Below are 19,322 nucleotides of genomic sequence, written 5' to 3'. Positions count from 1 at the left end.
ATTGGAAAGGCTTGTGCCAAGATGTACAATTGGAAATTCAGCCCTACTACACCATCTGATTGCAGTGTCGCTGATGGAAGCTATGGTGTAACATAATTGCAGTATTAGATTCTAAATGGCACCTAACTGAAATTGGACACTTAAAGTGTGGACATTGGGGTTTAAACTTGCATTTTCGCAGCTTGCATTTTCCCATTCTGCGAATGTACCAGTATTACTTGTTATTACCCTCACTAGAACCACTCAGGGTTAGATAAGAGAATCAATATAAAAACATCCTCATAGGATTATATCTAAATGCTTCTTTTAAAAAAGCTTTGCTCTCTTTACATTGAATAGTTCATTGCACAGAAAAATAAACCTTCAGTTAACATTATACAGCCTCAATTGTGTTTTAAAGTGGAAATAATGGCCAAAATTTTCTGCACTTCAAAAATTTTCAACCGATGGGACCATCAGAAAGTTTCAACCCCACTTATGTCAGAGGTGCAATGTATCGCATAATCTTACTGATGTAGCAAATTAACAGGCCACTTCTGCAACTGTCCTCCAATTAGAGATGGCGGGCAGCAGGCACACACTGGAGATCCAATCAGAGGGCCCCAAGGGAGGGATAGCTAGCAACCCCACTGGGGAAGGTGGGGACTGCTCAGGCAGAGAGAGAGGGTGCTGCAAGATGGAGGCCCATACCTAATAATCCAGATGACTTGCAAACACTAAAGATCAGAACTGCCAGTGGCATCTATCAGTTTTCAGGGCAAAAATCTTCAGATGAACATGCATCTGACAGTGGAAGCGCCTTTTTAACTTCTCTTCCCTTTCATACATGAATGTGCAAAATGGGATTCTGACACCCTGCCGTGAAGTTGCCTCCGAAGTGTTCTGTGGTCCTGACATAGTATGGGCTTGTGTGCCTTCCATAAAATGTTATTGCTGTGCACAATTAAGGGTAAATTGTCCTTTTAAATACATTGACTTGCTACCCGCTGCAGCCAGCTGGGCAGCCACAGCGACTGGGAACCCACCTCCGGGAAAATCTCCTGAAGACGGCAACATGTTGCGGAGCCAACCCGACTCACCTCAGTCTGATTTTTCATCCTGCCCTGATCCAAGCCAGCTCCATGGGGCTGAGAAAATTCTGGCCAATACGTGCACAGATCGCAGTTAAAAATGTTAACTAACATCTCCTTTCTGTACAGGGATTTGGAGGATCTAAGCTAAGCTCACTGTCCCTTGGACAGGGCCAAGGACCAATAGCCATGAACATGATTGAGAAGGCTGTGAAGCAAGGTTCATGGGTGGTATTGCAAAATTGCCATCTGGCAACATCATGGATGCCGACATTAGAAAGAGTCTGTGCGGTAAGAATTTGTGTTCTAGTTTATTATCAAATATTCAGAAAGAATAGGAACTTTTAAAGCAGGCAACCAATTTTTGTATCACTATTTTCCATTTATACCTACGAATGATTTTTGTGCAGGCCTCGATTTCAGCAGCCTGCTGGAAATAGGCGAGGGGCCTGATTCATTAATCTGCACAAATCAAGGTTGGATGATGCAGTTTAGACTCCAGCACCATTTGTTCCCTACCTGCATTGTTACCATAGGTTCCTCAAACTGCTCACAAACCATGGATGATACAGGTCAGGGGCAATCATTTCCAGCACTGCAAAGAGAATCATAGCTACAGTTAGGAAAAGATGTAAGCACTCATTTTTATTACAGTTGATTGCACTTGCTAATCTTTAAAAGGCTTCTAGTATGTGATCTCCTTGCTACTCTGATCTTCTTGCTGCTTGAGGTGTTTCACCTCTGGCTCCCCACTATAAAGTGCTGCTGCCTTTCATTCTTAATCTTTCTGCTGTTTCCTGTTAAGATGTTTCTATAGATCCATCAGATTTTTTGTCCCTCCAATCAGCGCACTGTCCCAGTGAAGTGTAGCTAGCACTTGGCAGCTCACTCATTAAATATTTATGTGGCACATCTGTGAAGATTGATTGGTCCTTCCCTCCCAGTGGCCACATCAGGCAGGCGAAGCTAGTGCCTCAACCACCAGCAGCCAATGTAAATCTGAACTGAAAGCCTCCCACCCATAATTTACATTCAAATCTGTTACTCAAATTGTAAGAGGTCATTTTTTATTTAGCGAATTGGATATAAATGTACAATCCAGCTTCATTGTGTTAGAAATTACAAAAGCTGAATTTAAAAAGAAACTTTTTATTTGTATCTTATGGTTTTACTTGTTCACCTTCAGCTCATCATCTTGATTTATCATCCTGAAACTGTATAACAGTTGACGGCCATAAAAGTTAGCTTCTTCCTCAGTTAATTTCATTGATTCCATCCCCTGCATACTAATACAGGAATACATTGTGAATCCATTTCTAATAAAAACTATATGTGAGCTAACATGAACACAAAAGAGAGGACTAATGGGGAGACTAGAACTAGGGGGCACAGTTTGAAAATAAGAGATTTCCCTTTTAAGGTGGAGATGAGAATACTTTTTTTCTCTCAGCGGGTTGTTAGTTTGTGCATTCTGTTCCTAAGAAGGCATTGGAGGCTGGGTCATTGAATTTATTCAAGGCTGAGTTGGGATAGATTTTTGATAGACAAGGAGTCAAGGGTTATCCGGGCCAGTCAGCAAAGTGGAGTTAAGACCACAATCAGATCAGCCATGATCTCATCGAATGGCGGAGTGGGCTTGAAGGGCCGTATGGCCTACCCTTGCTCCTAAGTCCTAAGTTCCCGTGTTCTAGCCAGACCACAGGTAGTCAGGTGCCCAATGATCGGAGGTTTTTCAGCAAACATAGGAACGAATTAGGATCAACAATGATCCTTGCCACTCTTCCTTTTCAGGTTTGGGCTGATTTATTCTCTGCTTGCCAACCAAAATATCTACCCTCCAGCTTTTGGATGGCAGTGGTTGCTCGCCAATTCAGCAGTATTATCAGAGGGTTGAATTTTAACACTGCATGAAACAACAGGCACAGGGCCCACTTCCTACTTGTGCCTTACTTCATTTTTGAAAACAGGAATCACATATGTTTTTCTCGATCTCTAACCCTGTATGAAGCTTTTGTGAATTGTATAATTGTGTCCTACAGCTCATTGTCTAAACAAAATCCCCTTACCATTACCTTGTTTGTTCCATTAATTATTACAATGATATTTTGGTCTAGAAATTGATTCACATTAGCAGGGTAGGCTTGAGGCACATCCTCAGGGCTTATTTAAATGGGACATATGCAAAGAGACTGTTTAGGCACAGATCCAGGCATCTTGTTTTCTGCCTTTACTAAGACGATGTGTGGTGCATTTTCAGTGCTAAATGTGTGTGTGCATTTCACTCACCATATTGGAGCTTTCGTGTCTGTTTTATGCCTATAAATTGCACGAAGCATCAATTTCTAGGCTGTCTTGTCTCTTAGATCATTTTCTCCAGAAAAAAATCATTGCTTGAAGCTTTACTCAAAACTTTGTTCCCGAAGACCTTAAATAAGCCTTGTTCTTTTTTTGAGCTCTTCCACTGTTTGAGCATTATCAGCACTCACTGTCTGGCATTGGCCTCACTGATGACATGTACTCAATCTCACCTGTTCTAATTGTAATCTTATGCCTCAGAAGGCCCCCAATGTTCCTTATTCACAAGTACTTCACACTGGTTACATAGAATCATACACCACCGAAGGAGGCCATTGGGCCAGGTGTGTCTGTGCTGGCCCTTTGAAAGAGCTATCCAATGTCCTACTCCTCTGCACTGTTTCCTAAATCCTTCAAATTTCACTTTTTCAAATATATATCCAACCTAACCATGTTGTAATATTAAACAATATCTCATTTTTGGCAAGATTATTTTACACAGGTGCAAAATTGCCAGCAAAATTTTACAGAAAGATCAATGATTCTTTTCACCATCCTTCTATGCTAATGCACATTCTTCCTATGTGCATTACTTTATGTTTGTCTGTAATAAAATCTAACTGCCATTTCTGAGCCCATAGGTTTAATTGATCTAAAATGATTTCCAATAATACAAGCCTAGTTCCCTCTTCAAAAAATTTTAGCGGGTCTATTGTCTATATTTAACTGCTACTTATGATATTTATGCCTTTTCGTTGATCATTGATAACTTCTTTAAAAAGCCTTCAAACATGTTCCCTACCATAGAAGTTCCTAGAATGGTTTTGGGGTATAAGTAAAGATCTGAAATGATGGAAGAGATTTTAACTATTAGCTGGCTGCCCAGCTGCCTGAAACTGCTAGTTGGAGGCCTGGTCTAATCTGAGAGTTGAGCCTCATTACCATGCTGCTGTTGAGTTCACTAGATCTGGCCAATTTCAAACAACCTGGAGGCCAACTTACCCAGTACTCTTACTTCTCCCCCAAACAAAAGTAATTACATTTCTTTTTGGTTCTTTTTCTGCTGTACATGTTATTATGAGCTCAAAGGCTACAGTGTGTCTAGTCTAGTGTCTTTATTGAACCAAACGTATCATGGCTGGTCCTAGATATTCCTTCATGGCAGAGGTCACATGACTATGACAAGCCAAGTAGGACATGTAGTAATGATTGCATGTCAAAAGCCGAACATCCCCTCTTCCATAACGAACAAGAGACAACTTTGCATGCATTATCACGTGTGACTGAGAGTTACCCAAGTTACCCACCACACCACAACTGTTCTTATGCACTAACAAACTGTTTTTTATTCTCATTAGTTTCTGAAAATGCGTTGCATACATAGTCATTAAATTATGAAGGTCTCTTAATGGTATGCGTGCGTGTTGTCATTGGCTGTTCATCTGCATGATGTTCCTTCTCTGGGGAGTGTCATTCCCATGGCACTTGTTGGTGCCATGATAACTTGTTGTTGTTGTTCCATTTCCATTGTTGTGTACCAATGGACCTGTGGGAGCGATGGTTGTTCTGTACTCTGTGCAGCTGGTGAGATCCCATCTTCCTATTGACCATCTGCAGTGAAGGAACAGCTTCTGTAGTTGTTTGTATATGCCTGTGGTTGCGCCAGTTATTTGGTCGTTCACTTCCACTGCGTAAGGTCGAGGTGACAAGTGCTCTACGTATGTCCCAAGGTGCCATAGGCTGTCTCCTTTTGAGAGCATTGAAGGTTTGTACACTGACTGGCTCTCCAATGCGCAACTCTGGAAATGGTTTGGCAGTCCTGTTAAAATGAAATTTGGCTTTCTGTCATTTCACCTTGATCTTTTTCACTCATGCCTATCACTGCATCTGGCTCCAGTAGCTGTTTTGCTAATGGAAGAGTAGTTTGTCTGCAGTGTGACATTTAGTCTTTGGACTTTGGACCATGCTGTCAGTCAGTGTTTCTCCACTCGAGGGTTGCCTTGTATGCATCTGTGCTAGAGTTATTGGAAGTGTGTGCTTAATGCGCTTGTAACTCTTTTTCCTTACGACACACCATTGTGTGAGAGCAGCTCAGCAGCCTGAAGGGATTAGCAGCAGTTGTGTCTCCTCAGTGGTAGTGCCAAAGGACAAGACCTGGACAGGAGGATGATATCCCCAACCATGTCCTCATCTCACTGGCCACTGTAATTTCTCATTAACGACTGCATCCAATAACTTGTCGCAGTGTTCTTGCTGTTGTCAACTTTCACTTCCCAGAGTGAGTGCGCCATTGACCTTCTAAGAGATCATGACCTGATGAATCATGAGGGTGGAAGGTGCAAGTCTGAATGCTGAACTTGCTCTCGATGTGACTGGTTGGACATCCCTTTCAATGCAATGTAATGACATTAAGGGACAGGGGAAATGTGGCCACCTCCTATTGCCTTCACTTTACTCCTCCTGGAATCTGGTAACAATTAAAGTGGCACAGGCACGTCTTCCACATGGTGCTTCCTCAGTGGCGTTGTCCCGTGGAGGCTGACCCTCATTACCCTCTTCAGGTTCCTGGCCCCCCCTGCTCTCCATCCGCTGAGGAGCTCTCATCCTCCTCCATTTCTCCCTCTGGGAAGGAATCACCCCTTTGCAACCTCAGGTTGTGAAAGATGCAACACATAGCGATGATGTGGGATACCCTATCTGGAGTGTGCTGCAGTGCCCCATCTGAGCAGTCCAAACATCGGAAGTGCATCTTCAGACTGCCAATTGTCTGCTCGATTAGGGACCATGTGGAACTCTGTGCTGAGTTGTACCTCTCCTCCGAAACATTCTGAGGCCAATGCATGAGCCAGCATTTCAGCAATGTACCCCTTATCACCAAGCAGCCATCCCTGTAGATGCCCAGGCCCTTTGAAAGTCTGAGGCACTGGGAGTGACACAGGATGCATGAGTTATGGCAACTCCCAAGGTACAGTACACAAATTGAAGCATTGTGTGCTTCCAATGATCATACACCAGTTGAACATTGAAGGAATGAAAGTCTTTATGGTTGATGAACATTAGAGGCTGCTGCCATTGGAGCCCTTAAAGCCACGTGGGTGCAGCTGATTGCACCCTACACTCTTGGCAAGCCTGAGACAGCTGCAAATCGATTGAATCTTGCAGCCTGTCAATCTTCATCGAATGTAAAGCTCACATAGTGATTGCCTTGCTGTAGAGGGTACCTGTGACCTCCTTTATGCATGTACGTGTTGCGGACTGTGAGATGCCACACAGGTCCCCTGTGGATCCCTGGAATGACTGGCAGACAAAGAAATTGAGCACGGTGGTCACCTTTAAAGTCACTGGCATGGAATACCCTCCCACTCCACAGGGCTTTTTAAGGCAGTCCTAACTCATGCTGTTCTCAAGTCACATTGACATAGACGGTAAATTTGACATAGGGGGATGATTCCAGTGCTGCCACAATGATGAGATGCAAATGTATTAAAATTAAGGAGAGAAATTTCCCCATATTGGGCGAGGCATGCAGGAGTGGGCGCTGGCAGTTGGGATCGGGACTGCACTGCCATTTTGTGCGGACCCAACATGTTTGCTGACTCCTGGGAATGGCAGGAGTGGGCGGGTGCAGGTGGAACGGCAATTGCCGCTGGGTCCAATGGCGACCTGGCGGCCTGTTTAAAGGCTAAGCTGCAGCCGCACCAAGGCTGCTGTACATAGCCAGAATTTGGGGACAAGGCACATCTAATACAGCCATGCAGGAGGGTAGGGCGGGTGGCCACTGTGTGCCCAGGTTTTCTGATGAGTGCCTTGCTGCCCTCCTTGAGGAGATGGCAGCACGGCGAGATGTGCTAGTCCCCGAGGAGGGAAGGAGGAGGCCATCCCACTTGATGAAGTGTGCGTGGGAGGAGGTTGCGGATGTTGTGAGTTCCCACAACGTGGTGCGGTGCTCATGGACCCAGTGCCGCAAGCGCTTCAGTGACTGGCTGTGTACGGGAAAGGTGAGTAGCATGTTGGCATCATTCACTGCACCCATCATAAAACCTTCTCCACCACTGGCGGATCACCCATGTCTGAGTGGCCTGAGTGCAATGAGTGAGTGACAGCATGTGTCCTCAGCTGGGTGGGCCACCAGATATTGCCTGCATTCGTCAGCATGAGAAGGTTATGAAGAGATGGGTTCTGCAGCCGCAGCATGTGGTGGAGTGACACCCACATGACTGTGGTGGGGGCAACCTGAAGGAGCTACACCCAGGTGTGCTGGGCGAATTCCATGACATGTCGAAGTCAGGGTGATGACACTTTGGGACGGGATGTTCAAAGCGGCGTGGCACAGATGGATCTGCTGCCCTCTGCGCTCCACGTCATTGTGCTGCCTTGCAACAGCAGGTACAACTGTGTGCTCCGAACTGTGATAAAGGCAGCATGTGGGTGGAGGGGGGGGAGGTGGGTGGAAAGGACACACCAGGCATATTTGTGTGAGTGCCAGCCACTAGCGGGGGAGGATGCACTGCAGCCCTGCATTGGCCAACTGGGCTTGGGGTGGGCTGGCCGCGAGGAGATTGACAGTACAAGTATCACTTATCAATGCAATTTTTTCATTTATTGGAGAAGAATTCTCATTGCAACACCAAGCAACTGAGGACTGATGGTGGGCCAGGCCAGGTTTTGATGCTGAGCCACTTTGAGCAGGAGACCCTCGACCTGGAGAGGTGGCATGCACCCAGGTCCACTGGAGCCTGAGAGGTTGGGGTTCCACTGGCAGATATGTATGGCCAGCACTCACGTCACCAATAGCATCCCAACATCCATGCCATTGCTGACTATTCAGTGAGTGACGTTACCACCATGGCTTGCCCATTGCGTGTGGAATGATGAGCGCATGAGCTGGGAGACAGGCATGGACATTGACATTGCCTGCAGGCTAACTGATCGAATTTCCTTATTCCTCCTTTCAGCATCATCAGAGCACGGCCAGGAGTCAGAGCAGCAGGGGCCTCCTCTGACACCTGAGGGGCATGAAGATGCACCTTTAGAAGCATCACACGATCTCTGCCAGGCAGGTACTGGCACCTCGGTAAGCATCATTTCTTCAACTAGTGTCCCGGTTCACAGCGGTGAGGGCACTTCACAGTCACTGGAGTAGCTGGCGGAGACAGAGAGTGACGATGGTGCCAGCAACCAGAGGACTGAAGGGGCCCAGGCACATGCTCAGTCCATGGCAGATGATGAGCCTCTGGAGTCATGGGTAGTGCAGCCAAGTGCTGACATATGGCCAGGTGTTTGGGAACATTTGGTGGAGATACATGAGGCTCTGCTTGGCTTGGTGTCAGTGGTGGAGGAGTCTACATGGGCCATGGCCAATGCATTGAGCATCATGGCTGAGCACCAAGTTTCCTCCATGGAGAGATTGGTGACTCACATGGTAGGCAGCTCCAGGGACAGGATCAGGGGTTCCTGGGGTTCCGTTTGGACCTGCATGCCCTCACAGGGACATTGACCTCACCTGGTCAGTGCCTGTGTTGGCGGTGGTTTGGCTACCAGGTATCCCACCTTGGTGCCTATCCATCTATGGTGAGCAGATAGGACTGAACGGACCTCACGATGGTGGAGCAGCTGTCTGTCGTCTCTGTTGGTGCCTCTCAGGGTGGTCCGAATGAGGGGGGCAGCTCCTCCGCCCCTCTGCCAGTGACCACGGCACCCAATGAGGCTGCGACCACTGGGGAGATGCCAGCTGTGGAACTGGGAGCTCCCTCTAGGCGGGTCCATCACAGGCTCGATGGGCCAGAGGATGTCCGCCAAGGTCATCGAGGCCAATAGGACATTAGAGAGAGCAGGCTGTCTCAGATGCCAGCGCCAGTGACGAGGCACCACAAAGACATAGCAACCGCAAACAAAAGATGAAGGCACCTTATGCTCACACCGGGTTCATCACTGATGCTTTCCTGTTGGCCCTCACCATGGGTTGAATCGAGCTTTGTGTGAAGTGCAACACCATTTTATTTCTGGAACAAAAACAAAAATACCTGGAAAAACTCAGCAGATCTGACAGCATGTGTGGAGAGGGATACAGTTGACATTTCGAGTCCGTATGACCCTTCGTCAGAACTAAGACATATAGAAATGAGATGAAATATAAGCTGGTAGAAGGGGGTGGGACAGGAGAGCTTGATAGGGGGCCAGTGACAGGTGGAGGCCAAGACAAAAGGACAAAGGGGTGTTAATATTATCTAAGGATGTGCTAATGGGGATATTAAGGGAAGCAAGCTAGTGGCAGATGGCCCTATTGCGGGTGGGGTGGAGGGAAGGGATCAAAATGGGCTAAAAGATGGAGATGAAACAATAGATCAAAATAAATTTAAAAATAGGAGAGAAAAGAAAAAAATATAGTTGTAAAAAGATCATAAATTATTGGAAAAAGGGGGGATTGGAAAGTGGGTGGGGATGGAGGAGAGAGTTCATGATCTGAAATTGTTGAACTCAATATTAAGTCTGGAGGACTGCAAAGTGCCCATTTTATTTCTGTTATGTGAAGAGACTTTGTTTACAGTATTAAATTTATGTCGTCTCAAATGGCTGTGGGAGCCTCTTTATTTTGGGAAGGTGCATGAATTCCTGAGATTTGATGAATGATTTGCGTGTCTTTTACATTTATTGATGGTGTCTATTGCCAGTTCTTCTATCCAGACAGATGAGGTCTCCAGGATGGAGGATACATGCCAGGCTTGTGTTGCAGATCCATATGTGCTGTGCTAGCTAAAGGTTCCTTGGATTAGAGCGTCCCGGGTGGCCCTGCCTCCCTGGAGCATGCCCAGATCAGTCTTGCCCCCTCATCATTTCCCTGTGCATGCTCATCCTCGGACTCACTGCTGGACTCATTGTGTTCAGCCCCAGCCACTCCATCTACATCTTCTTCATCCACAGCATCCCCCATTTGCAGAGCTAGATTGTGCAGAGTGCAGCATGCAACCACTATCAGCGACACTCGATCTGGGGGGTACTGGAGTGCGACCACAGAACTGTCCAGGCATCAAGCGCATTTTGAGAAGACCGATGGCTCCCTCCACCACAGCCCTTGTGGGGGCGTGATTTCTATTATACCGCTGCTCAGCTTCTGTTCTTGGATGGCGGTGAGGCGTCATGAGCCACCTTCTGAGGGGATAGCCCTTGGCTCTCTGCAGCCATCCAGCCAGCCGGGCTGGAGCACTGAAGAGCCCCAGCACCTGGAAGTGTCTGAGGATGTAGGCATCGTGGGAGCTGCCTGGGTACCTTGCACAGACTTGTAGAATCAGCATCCTGTGATCACACATTATCTTCATGTTCATGGATTGGAAGCCCTTCCTGTTGACGAAGGCACCGGGCTCACCTGCTGGCGCCTTGATGGCCACATGTGTGCAGTCTATTGCACCCTGGACGCGGGGAAAGCCAGAAATCGCCGTGAAGCCTCTGGCTTGCTCTGTCTGGCTGGTCTTGTCCCAGCAGTAGTGGATGAAGGTCAGTGCACGCCTGAACAGAACGTTTGTGATCTGCTTGACACAAGTGTGGACAGCCGATTGGGACACAATGCAGAGATCACCCACTGAGCCCTGGAAAGAGCTGGAGGCATAGAAGTTGAGGACAGTTGTGACCTTTAGAGCCACAGGCATGGGGTGTCCGCCTACACAGTTAGTTGAGATCTCTGGACCAGTCATCTGACAGAGAGTGTTGACTGTCTCCCCTGACAGACAGAACCTCTTTTGGCATTGCACCTTAGACATATTCAGGTAGGTGCTTCACACTCAGTATACCCTGGTATACCCAGGATAGTGGTGTCTTCTGCGGCCCCTTGCACTTGGACTACCTCGTGGCCCTGCACCCCTTGTGCCCTCGCCTGTCCTCCCAAACGTGGCTCCCTGGGAGGCTGAATGTACACTCCTGGTCTCCTCTCCCTTCTAGCCCTCCCTTCCTCCTCAGGTGAAGTACTTCCAGTGGAGAGATCACCTCCCATTCCCAGGCTCAGGAAGGCTTGCTGAAAACTACAGGCCCCAAAACAAATCCTCACTGAAAAGTGCTGACCTGAAGGCTGAGTGGAGTCCAAGCAGCTGCTATGTGTTTGACACTTCTCCACCTCACACTCACAACTTTCAATAACTTCTGAGCACTAACTGTTAAATGTCTGGATTTGCAAAAACAATGGTCCCTCTTTCCCGCCCAAGGATGAGCTTCATTAATGTTTCGGATAGCTGCCTGCCCGTTGCGCCCATGCGATGAGCTGAATGTTGCACAGGCGCCTTAAAATCCACGACAATCGGAACCTCAGCTACCTTAATTGGCCTGGTAAGTATTAGCGGCGTGCAATGAATGTTGTCGCAAGCCCACCCAGTGAAATATCGCAATTGTGTGCGGTGATATTGGGACGTGCGCCCGACATCACCGCAAATCATCTTATGCATCGGTGTGTGGGTCCCACCCCCTGTATGCCAATGGAAAAATTCTGCCTTCAGTTCCCCATGATTGATGGTAGAAACATGGCCTTCCATTGATCGAAAACTGGGTTCATGATGCCGTAAGACAAATTTTTGGCCTTCTCACCAAATTGTCCCCTCATGCTTGCCATGATGCCCACCGCCAACGGGAGCAGACGTTCATCCCCATTGATGTTAGTGAAAATGTTCGTGCAAGTTTGGAATAGAAAAACATACTCTAATACTTAGCTGTTTTCTTTCTGCTGAGTCCAACATTGTGCCTTGACCAGAATCTCAGAAGTCCAGCCCTACTATATCAGTGTGAACATTTCCCTTCTCCACACCTGTATCCTTTTAGTCCCTTTAATTGAAGCCACCAATTTGGAGAAATATTACAACTTGGGCTGTTTTGTGGTAAGGATTTTATCAATATAATTAATTTAATTTACAATTCTTATAGCTATCAGAGAGACGAGTTTTGGCCCATCAATTTATGTTGAATTTGTCTTATGGGTGAAAGGACATTGTTTTCACTCACTGTGGAAAACTGGCCCAGTTGCAGTTGCTTTTGATTCAGCAACGCTATGCAGTAATTGATAATTCCAGGGCTTGGGTTAAGAAATGGTCCCAAGACTTGTATAAACTTTACAATTAAGCCATTTCATCTTTTGATATAATACTATCAATTGCCTCAGGTTTTGTTGGCATTGATAATATTGTTCTTGGCTAACTTGTGGATTTAAATGTCATCATCTGTACCATAACCACACCATTGAAACAAATTTAAAAATTACAAGCAGGGAAAATATTTGTATACAGAAGTATTGGAAAATGTGCAAGAAAGTACACACGCTTCAATTATTACATTTTGATTGAAGAACTTAGATTGCCTTCACTGTTGTTACCAGGAATCACGATATCAGAAAGGTATCAAATATTAATCTTAAGAACATTAGTATTATCCTTGTACATTATAATGTTGTTAATTATGTCTCATTTATCTTGGAGTCACTACAAGTTAATTAAAAATAAAAATTTACCATGGTGTTTTATTTAAGACAATAAAGCTTATTTTTCCCCCTTAGAGTGAATATTGTTTCATCTGTGGCATTATATTGCAGGAACTGAATCCAGAGACTACACACCCTGACTTCAGACTGTGGCTCACAAGCTACCCATCTCCAAATTTCCCAGTTTCTGTCCTACAGAACGGCGTGAAAATGACAAATGAAGCACCGAAGGGTCTTCGATCTAATATTATCCGATCCTACCTCATGGATCCCATTTCTGATCCAGAGTTCTTTGGTAGCTGCAAGAAGCAAGTAAGTACCAGTCCAATTTCAAATAATTTAGAATTAACAAATTGGGTTAGATTTCACAGGTTGCGGGTGGTGGGGGGTTGGGGGGGTTGTTGGTGGTGGTGCGGAGGTGGAGGTGTATTGCTTGTACTCCTGTCGCATGAGTTGGCCGGCAGCTGGCACCTAAAAGAAGCCCGCCCTGCAGCCACAACGTGTTGCCAATGGACTAAACAGACTGAGAGTGCGGCTTCCACCCCTCAGTGGGAGGAAGTTCCACCCTCAAGAGCTGTCGGCCAATCTGATTGTGCCAGAATTGAGTACTGTGTGCTGCTGGGACTGCAAGGAGGGCCGCAAGAAGGTGGCCATGGTGTCCGGGCCCAGGCAAGTGAACGGTTTTTGATGGAGCGATCAGGCAGCCTAGGGAAAGGGGGTAGGAGGGTGCATTGGAAGCCAGGTGGGGAGACCAAAGCAGAGATGTAACACCTTGGTGGGGGTGCCCCCAATGCACAAAGGGCACCCCTGAATGCTGTGCCCACTTGCTTTCTGCCTTTACAATTTTTTTTTTCAAAAGGCCTACCCACTCCCACCCGTCTGCTCACACCAACTGTTGTAACTCTTTCAAGTACAAACACGTTTCCATCTGTTCCTATTCAGATGAAGTTACATTGTTTCATAGTTTGCCATTGTGAGATTTGAACTCTTGATACTCTTTCGAGTACAAACCTGTTTCCATCTGTTTCAGATGAAGTCACATTGTTCCATAGTTTGCCATTGTGAGATTTGAACTCTTGATCTTGGGGTTACAAACCCAGTACCATAACCACTTGGCTATTTAGGCCAAGCAACCAGCTGTTGTATGGCAAAGACAGTGTGGGCCAGCTGGCTTGTTAACAACCTCAATTGACCCTTAATTATTTACTTAAAAATAGTGGTTTGCCAATTTTAGCACCCGCCTACCTTCTGTATTATGGGGAACAGCTCGGGTGTAGGCGAGAATGTGGTGAGCTTGGCACCCCTCGTATTTTATGCAACCCCCCCCCCCCCCCTCACTGCCCCCGCAAAAGCATGCCCGGCAGAGAGCCGTAAATTCCAGCCCATTGTTTTCAGGACTTGATGCGAGGATAGATGTGTTACACTCCCTATGATTTTAATTTATAGATCATGGCCACAAAATAGGGCTCCATAATGCCATTGGTGCCGTCACTATCGAAGCACCGAACTCTGAAAATAGCATACCTTGCTTTTCTGGCAACTTGGCACAGCCCGCACAGCCATGAGCGCGAAAGAAGCTCTCAACCTCGGCAGATTGTGATGTCACACATTCATTCCAACTGATCTGAAACTTTTATTGCCTCTAGTGTTGTACCCCTTACCCCGGAACCCGCTTTCTGCTTTGGCGTTCTGTTTTCTTTGTTAAGAATTCCAGCAATAGCATTTAGAAGCAGCCTCCTTTAATTCAATTATATTCCCCCTAAAGTGGGATAGAACGCCCTTAAGAAGATAAAGCTGCCTTCATTATGTGCTGAGCACAGAGACATCCGGCAGCATGTAGCATCTGTGGGAAGAGATCTATGGTCCTACGCTACTATAAGCTAAATGAGGTGGCAGTACCAACTTTGCACGCTGCTAGCTCTTCTGGAACCACCTCAGGCAAAATAGGGCAAACCAATATTTAGCCTTAAATGTATAATTGGCATTTTATTTGGGTCTGGGCTGAGAAAAAATGATTGTTTCGAATGTGAAGAAAATCTTAAAATTGACTATTTGTGAAGTTTGTTGATCAACAAACCTAATGAGAACAAAATTATTGATACATAGAGACATTCAATAACTTTATTGCTTTGCCATTTAAAAATAATGCTGGCATATATTGAAAGAAAGAAAGAAAGACTGGCATTTACATAGTGCTTTCCCCGGCCACTGGATACCTCAAAGCACTTTACAACAAATGAAGTACTTTTTGAAATGTCCACTGTTGCAATGAGAGAAAACATTTGTAGTGTTCACAGTAATATTGCTTGAAAATATATTTTAAAATTAGGTCAAAATAAGTATAACATTTGTTTTCTGTTGGGGTACATTAAGTTCTGAGCTACCTTGATGGTACGTACATAATGACTGGGATGGATATTGTATTTTTTTTTCAACAGGCTGCATTTAAAAAACTCCTATATGGTCTATGCTTCTTTCATGCATTGGTTCAGGAAAGACGGAAATTTGGACCACTAGGATGGAATATCCCTTATGAGTTTAATGAAACAGATCTGCGGATAAGTGTACAGCAGCTCCACATGTTCCTCAACCAGTACGAGGTAAGCCATACAGTTCCAAAGAAGAGTCATATTGGACTCGAAATGTTCACTCCGTTTCTCTTGCCACAGATGCTACCAGACCTGCTGAGTTTTTCCAGCACTTTCTGTTTTTATTTCAGATCTCCAGCTTCCACAGTATTTTACTTTTACATTGTTGAGGTAAGCCATTCCTGACCATTTACCAAAGGTAACAGCAGAGCCATCTGCTCTCAGATTTGCATCATATACACTTCTAAACTTTTGAGAAATTTTCACCTCCAATTTTCATTCATTTTGTACTCAAAACCTCCTCACAGCAACCTGATAAAGTGACAGACTGCTAACACAATGATACATTTTGCTATTTCCTTCTCAAATTTTCTACACCATGTACCATCAAGGGAAAAAGAGGGATTGTTGCCTATTTTTCCAATGAATTAAATTCCAAAGGCTGTAGGCTACCTCATGTTTCTATGCCTCCAAAGTACATACATTGCTTAATTGAACACTTCTCTATGTAAAGACCAGGATTTGATTCATTGGATAAAGTTAAAATAAGCAACAATGCACAATTTTTGTTATGTTCAATGCTGGTTACCCTCCCATTGAGAGGATACACTCTGTTTTATCTTATTCCTCCTTTAGTGAAAACTACTGAATTATTGAAAATCCTTTTGCAGGACTTTCAAGCCTTCTGCAAAATGCCAAGCTGCCACCAGTTTGGCTGAAGTTGAACTACTCACCTGAACCATGGCATTACAAAATGTGTAGTGTAAAAGGATTTTATTGCTTTTCATGGGCTACTATGATAGGTAATCCTTCGATCTATGAGGTTATTCACAATGAATATCAGCTTAGGAACGAAAGGAAAATATACGTAATTGAAAAGGGAGGACGTTAAAAATCCTCCAATATTGGCTCATTGTAATCAGTTTTCTTTCATTGACATTGGCTATATATGTCCATTTATTCAGGAGGTGCCACTTGATGCTATTCGATATATGACTGGTGAATGCAACTATGGTGGTAGAGTGACGGATGACTGGGACCGGCGCACACTTCGGTCAATTCTAAATAAATTCTATAATAAAGAAATTACGTCAAATGAAGCCTACACATTTGACTTGAGTGGCATTTATTATGCCCCACCAGAAGGAGATGTAAGAAAAATCTTATTTTTGTTGGATCTTCTTGACGGATATAATGCTTCAAACATTGGTTAGACAAAAAAAAAAATCATATCTGTTGGCTGCTTAGACAGGTTTTGGACATGTTTTGAATTGTTAATTTTCAAGATTAAGGACAGTAGAAACAACATAAATTGCAGTGAAAATACAAGTATCATGTAATTATCTGATAAACCTGTTAATCCCCTTGCAGTACATCAGCTACGTAAACTATACTAAGAGCCTCCCTTTGAACCCGACTCCAGAAATCTTTGGGATGCATGCTAATGCAGATATCACAAAGGATCAGTCGGAGACCCAGAACCTGTTTGACAGCATCCTACTTACTCAGGTATGTCAAATGGTTGTTAAAGTTTGAATAAAATTGGATTCAATGTTTGATTTATAAAATTATGTTGGGCTGATCAGAAGATACAAATTGGAATAATTTTTCTTTCTCAATCTTTAAGTCATTATAGTATATAGATGAACTTCAGTATGAATAAAAATATAATTTTAGACATGCATGAAATCAGCACGCAAGAGCTAATCATCATTTCAAACGTTAGCTGTTATATAATGTAAAATAAGTTTTATATCACATTAGTGTGAAGACATATCAAGACGCAAAAGAAAATTTAGGGTTTTCAGAAAAACAGGGATTGACTTTAACTTGTCTGAATTGTTGATAATGGGGTGCAATCTCCTCAGAATACATTTGGTAGACTTACTGTCCCGTTGACACAAACAACCAGACACCTGCCACTTTTAGAAGGATCCACTACTGGGCAACCAAAATGTCTACCCGCAGCCTTCCTCCTTTTTGTCCCCAGAAAGGACTCCCATGAGGTACATAAAGAGCCTGATTTCCAATTTTAGGTTTTAACTAGTTGGAGGGTGTGCCAAGCACTCTCGAGCCAGTTTCGCTGGTGATAGAGCCAAAGGAGCCCTGGGAAGGTAAATTTTCAATTGTTTATTGTGAGGCCAGGAGGAGCATAAGTACTCCCCTGGGACCTACAAAAATAATTTTAACATTGCTGGCCCAGGCTCTCCTTCCCTCCCCCTCATGATTGTGAAACTCCCCCAGATTTAGCTTGCAACTGCCCATTGAGTTAAACCTAATCGCACAATCAATACTGGGACTTCTATGTGGCGCCCTCAGCTTGCTGATTCCATTTAAGCGAGGCACAGGAGTCAAAATTTATCCAGCCTGATTATCCTTAGAATGAGCAGGCCACCAAGCAATCCACCTGTTGCCCACCAGAACTTAAAAGCGATCCTGCTAATTTCAACACAACGGACCGAGTTATAACTGCCAAGAGAAATAGGCCTTGGATGCTGGTGCGCGGTTATGTCCCTGAAAAGTGGTCAGGCTCCTGTCCATTTCCAGGTTTTCAGATGAGCAGGGAACGCCTGTGCAGATGTCAGGAAAGGCATTATGATATGCAAACAGGTAATTAACCTTGAATTTAATCCTCTATTCTGGATTTAACAGCCAGCACATGGGTTTCCTTAGCTCTCAGCATTTCACCAGGGTCGATGAGACAAGGCCACAACAGGGAGTGATTGTTTAATGAAATTAATGTGCCAGGAAGCCTGTAAAGAGTGAAATTGCAAAGTTTGTGTCCAGCTACAGTGAAAGGCTTGTGTTTGCAGTGGTAGTACTGAAATCACAACTCTAAGGGTCAATTTCAATTTTTTTGGTGGTACTTTCAACTGCCTTGATCTCAACTTCCTTGCTGCCAGCCTCAGTGCAGCATGGGAGCAACTTATGCAGCAGTAGCCCTGACCTCTGGAGCAGTAGGAACAGCCACATCAGCAGCAGCACTAGAAGAAAAACCAAAGCTGCAACAGCAAAAAACCAACAGCAGCTGCCTTCTCCATCACTACATGCTGCTCCACATGATAGAAGGAATGGACAGAGAACTGCAGCTCGAAGGAGGCTCCAAGCACATAAGAACATAGGAGCAGGAACAGATCATTCAGCCTGCTATTCTGCTCTGCAATTCAAACAGATCATCACTGATCATCTACCTCTGCGCCATTTTCCCCCACTATCCCCATATCCCTTGTTGTCATTAGCTTCCACAGCCCTCTGGGGTAGAGAATTCCAAAGATTCACTATTCTCTGAGTGAAGAACGTCCTCCTCATCACAGTCTTAAATGGCCTGCCCCTTATTCTGAGACTGTGTCTCCTTGTTCCAGACTCATCAGCCAGGAGAAACATCTACCCTGACATGCCTTGTAAGAATTTTAAGTGTTTCAGTGAGATTCCTTCTCGTTCTTTGAAACTCTAGAGAATACAGGCCCAGTTTCCTCAATCTCTCCTTATAAAACAATCCCATCATCCCAGGGGTTAGTCTGATCGCATTAGTCCTTTGCACTCCCTCAGTGGCATATATATCCTTCCTTAGATAAAGAAACTAATACGAATTCACTACATCCTCTGGCTCCCCCTTATCCATCTTACTAGTTACATCCTTAAGAAGCTCTGACGAAAGTTCATCGACCTGAAACATTAACTCTGTTTGCCTCAATAGATGCTGCCAGACCTGCTGAACATTTCTGACATTTTCTGTTTTTATCCAAAAAGAGTCAAACAGATTTGTCAAACACAATTTCCCTTTCATAAATCTGTGTTGACTTTGCTTAATATTATTATGATTTTATAAATGCCCTGTCACCACATCCTTAACAATAGATTCAAGCATTTTGCCTACTACTGATGGGCCAGTTGGCCTATTGTGCCATGTTTTCTCTC

General features: G+C 44.8%; 1 protein-coding gene across 1 annotated transcript in view; it reads left to right on the top strand.

The window, feature by feature from the left end:
• dnah7 (dynein, axonemal, heavy chain 7) overlaps positions 1-19,322 on the top strand; it is a 616,407-nt gene that overhangs the window by 508,699 nt on the left and 88,386 nt on the right. Inside the window, exons 56-60 of the mRNA XM_041200170.1 lie at positions 1,200-1,361; positions 12,928-13,128; positions 15,255-15,416; positions 16,370-16,555; positions 16,776-16,913. Coding sequence (XP_041056104.1) covers positions 1,200-1,361; positions 12,928-13,128; positions 15,255-15,416; positions 16,370-16,555; positions 16,776-16,913 — 849 coding nt within the window. The remainder of the gene's footprint in view (positions 1-1,199; positions 1,362-12,927; positions 13,129-15,254; positions 15,417-16,369; positions 16,556-16,775; positions 16,914-19,322) is intronic.

The sequence above is a fragment of the Carcharodon carcharias genome, chromosome 12 (genome assembly GCF_017639515.1).
Source record: "Carcharodon carcharias isolate sCarCar2 chromosome 12, sCarCar2.pri, whole genome shotgun sequence".
In the NCBI taxonomy this organism is placed as follows: Eukaryota; Metazoa; Chordata; class Chondrichthyes; order Lamniformes; family Lamnidae; genus Carcharodon; species Carcharodon carcharias.
The sequence above is the reverse complement of the archived record's forward strand: the minus strand, read 5'-3'. Positions and strand labels throughout refer to the sequence as shown.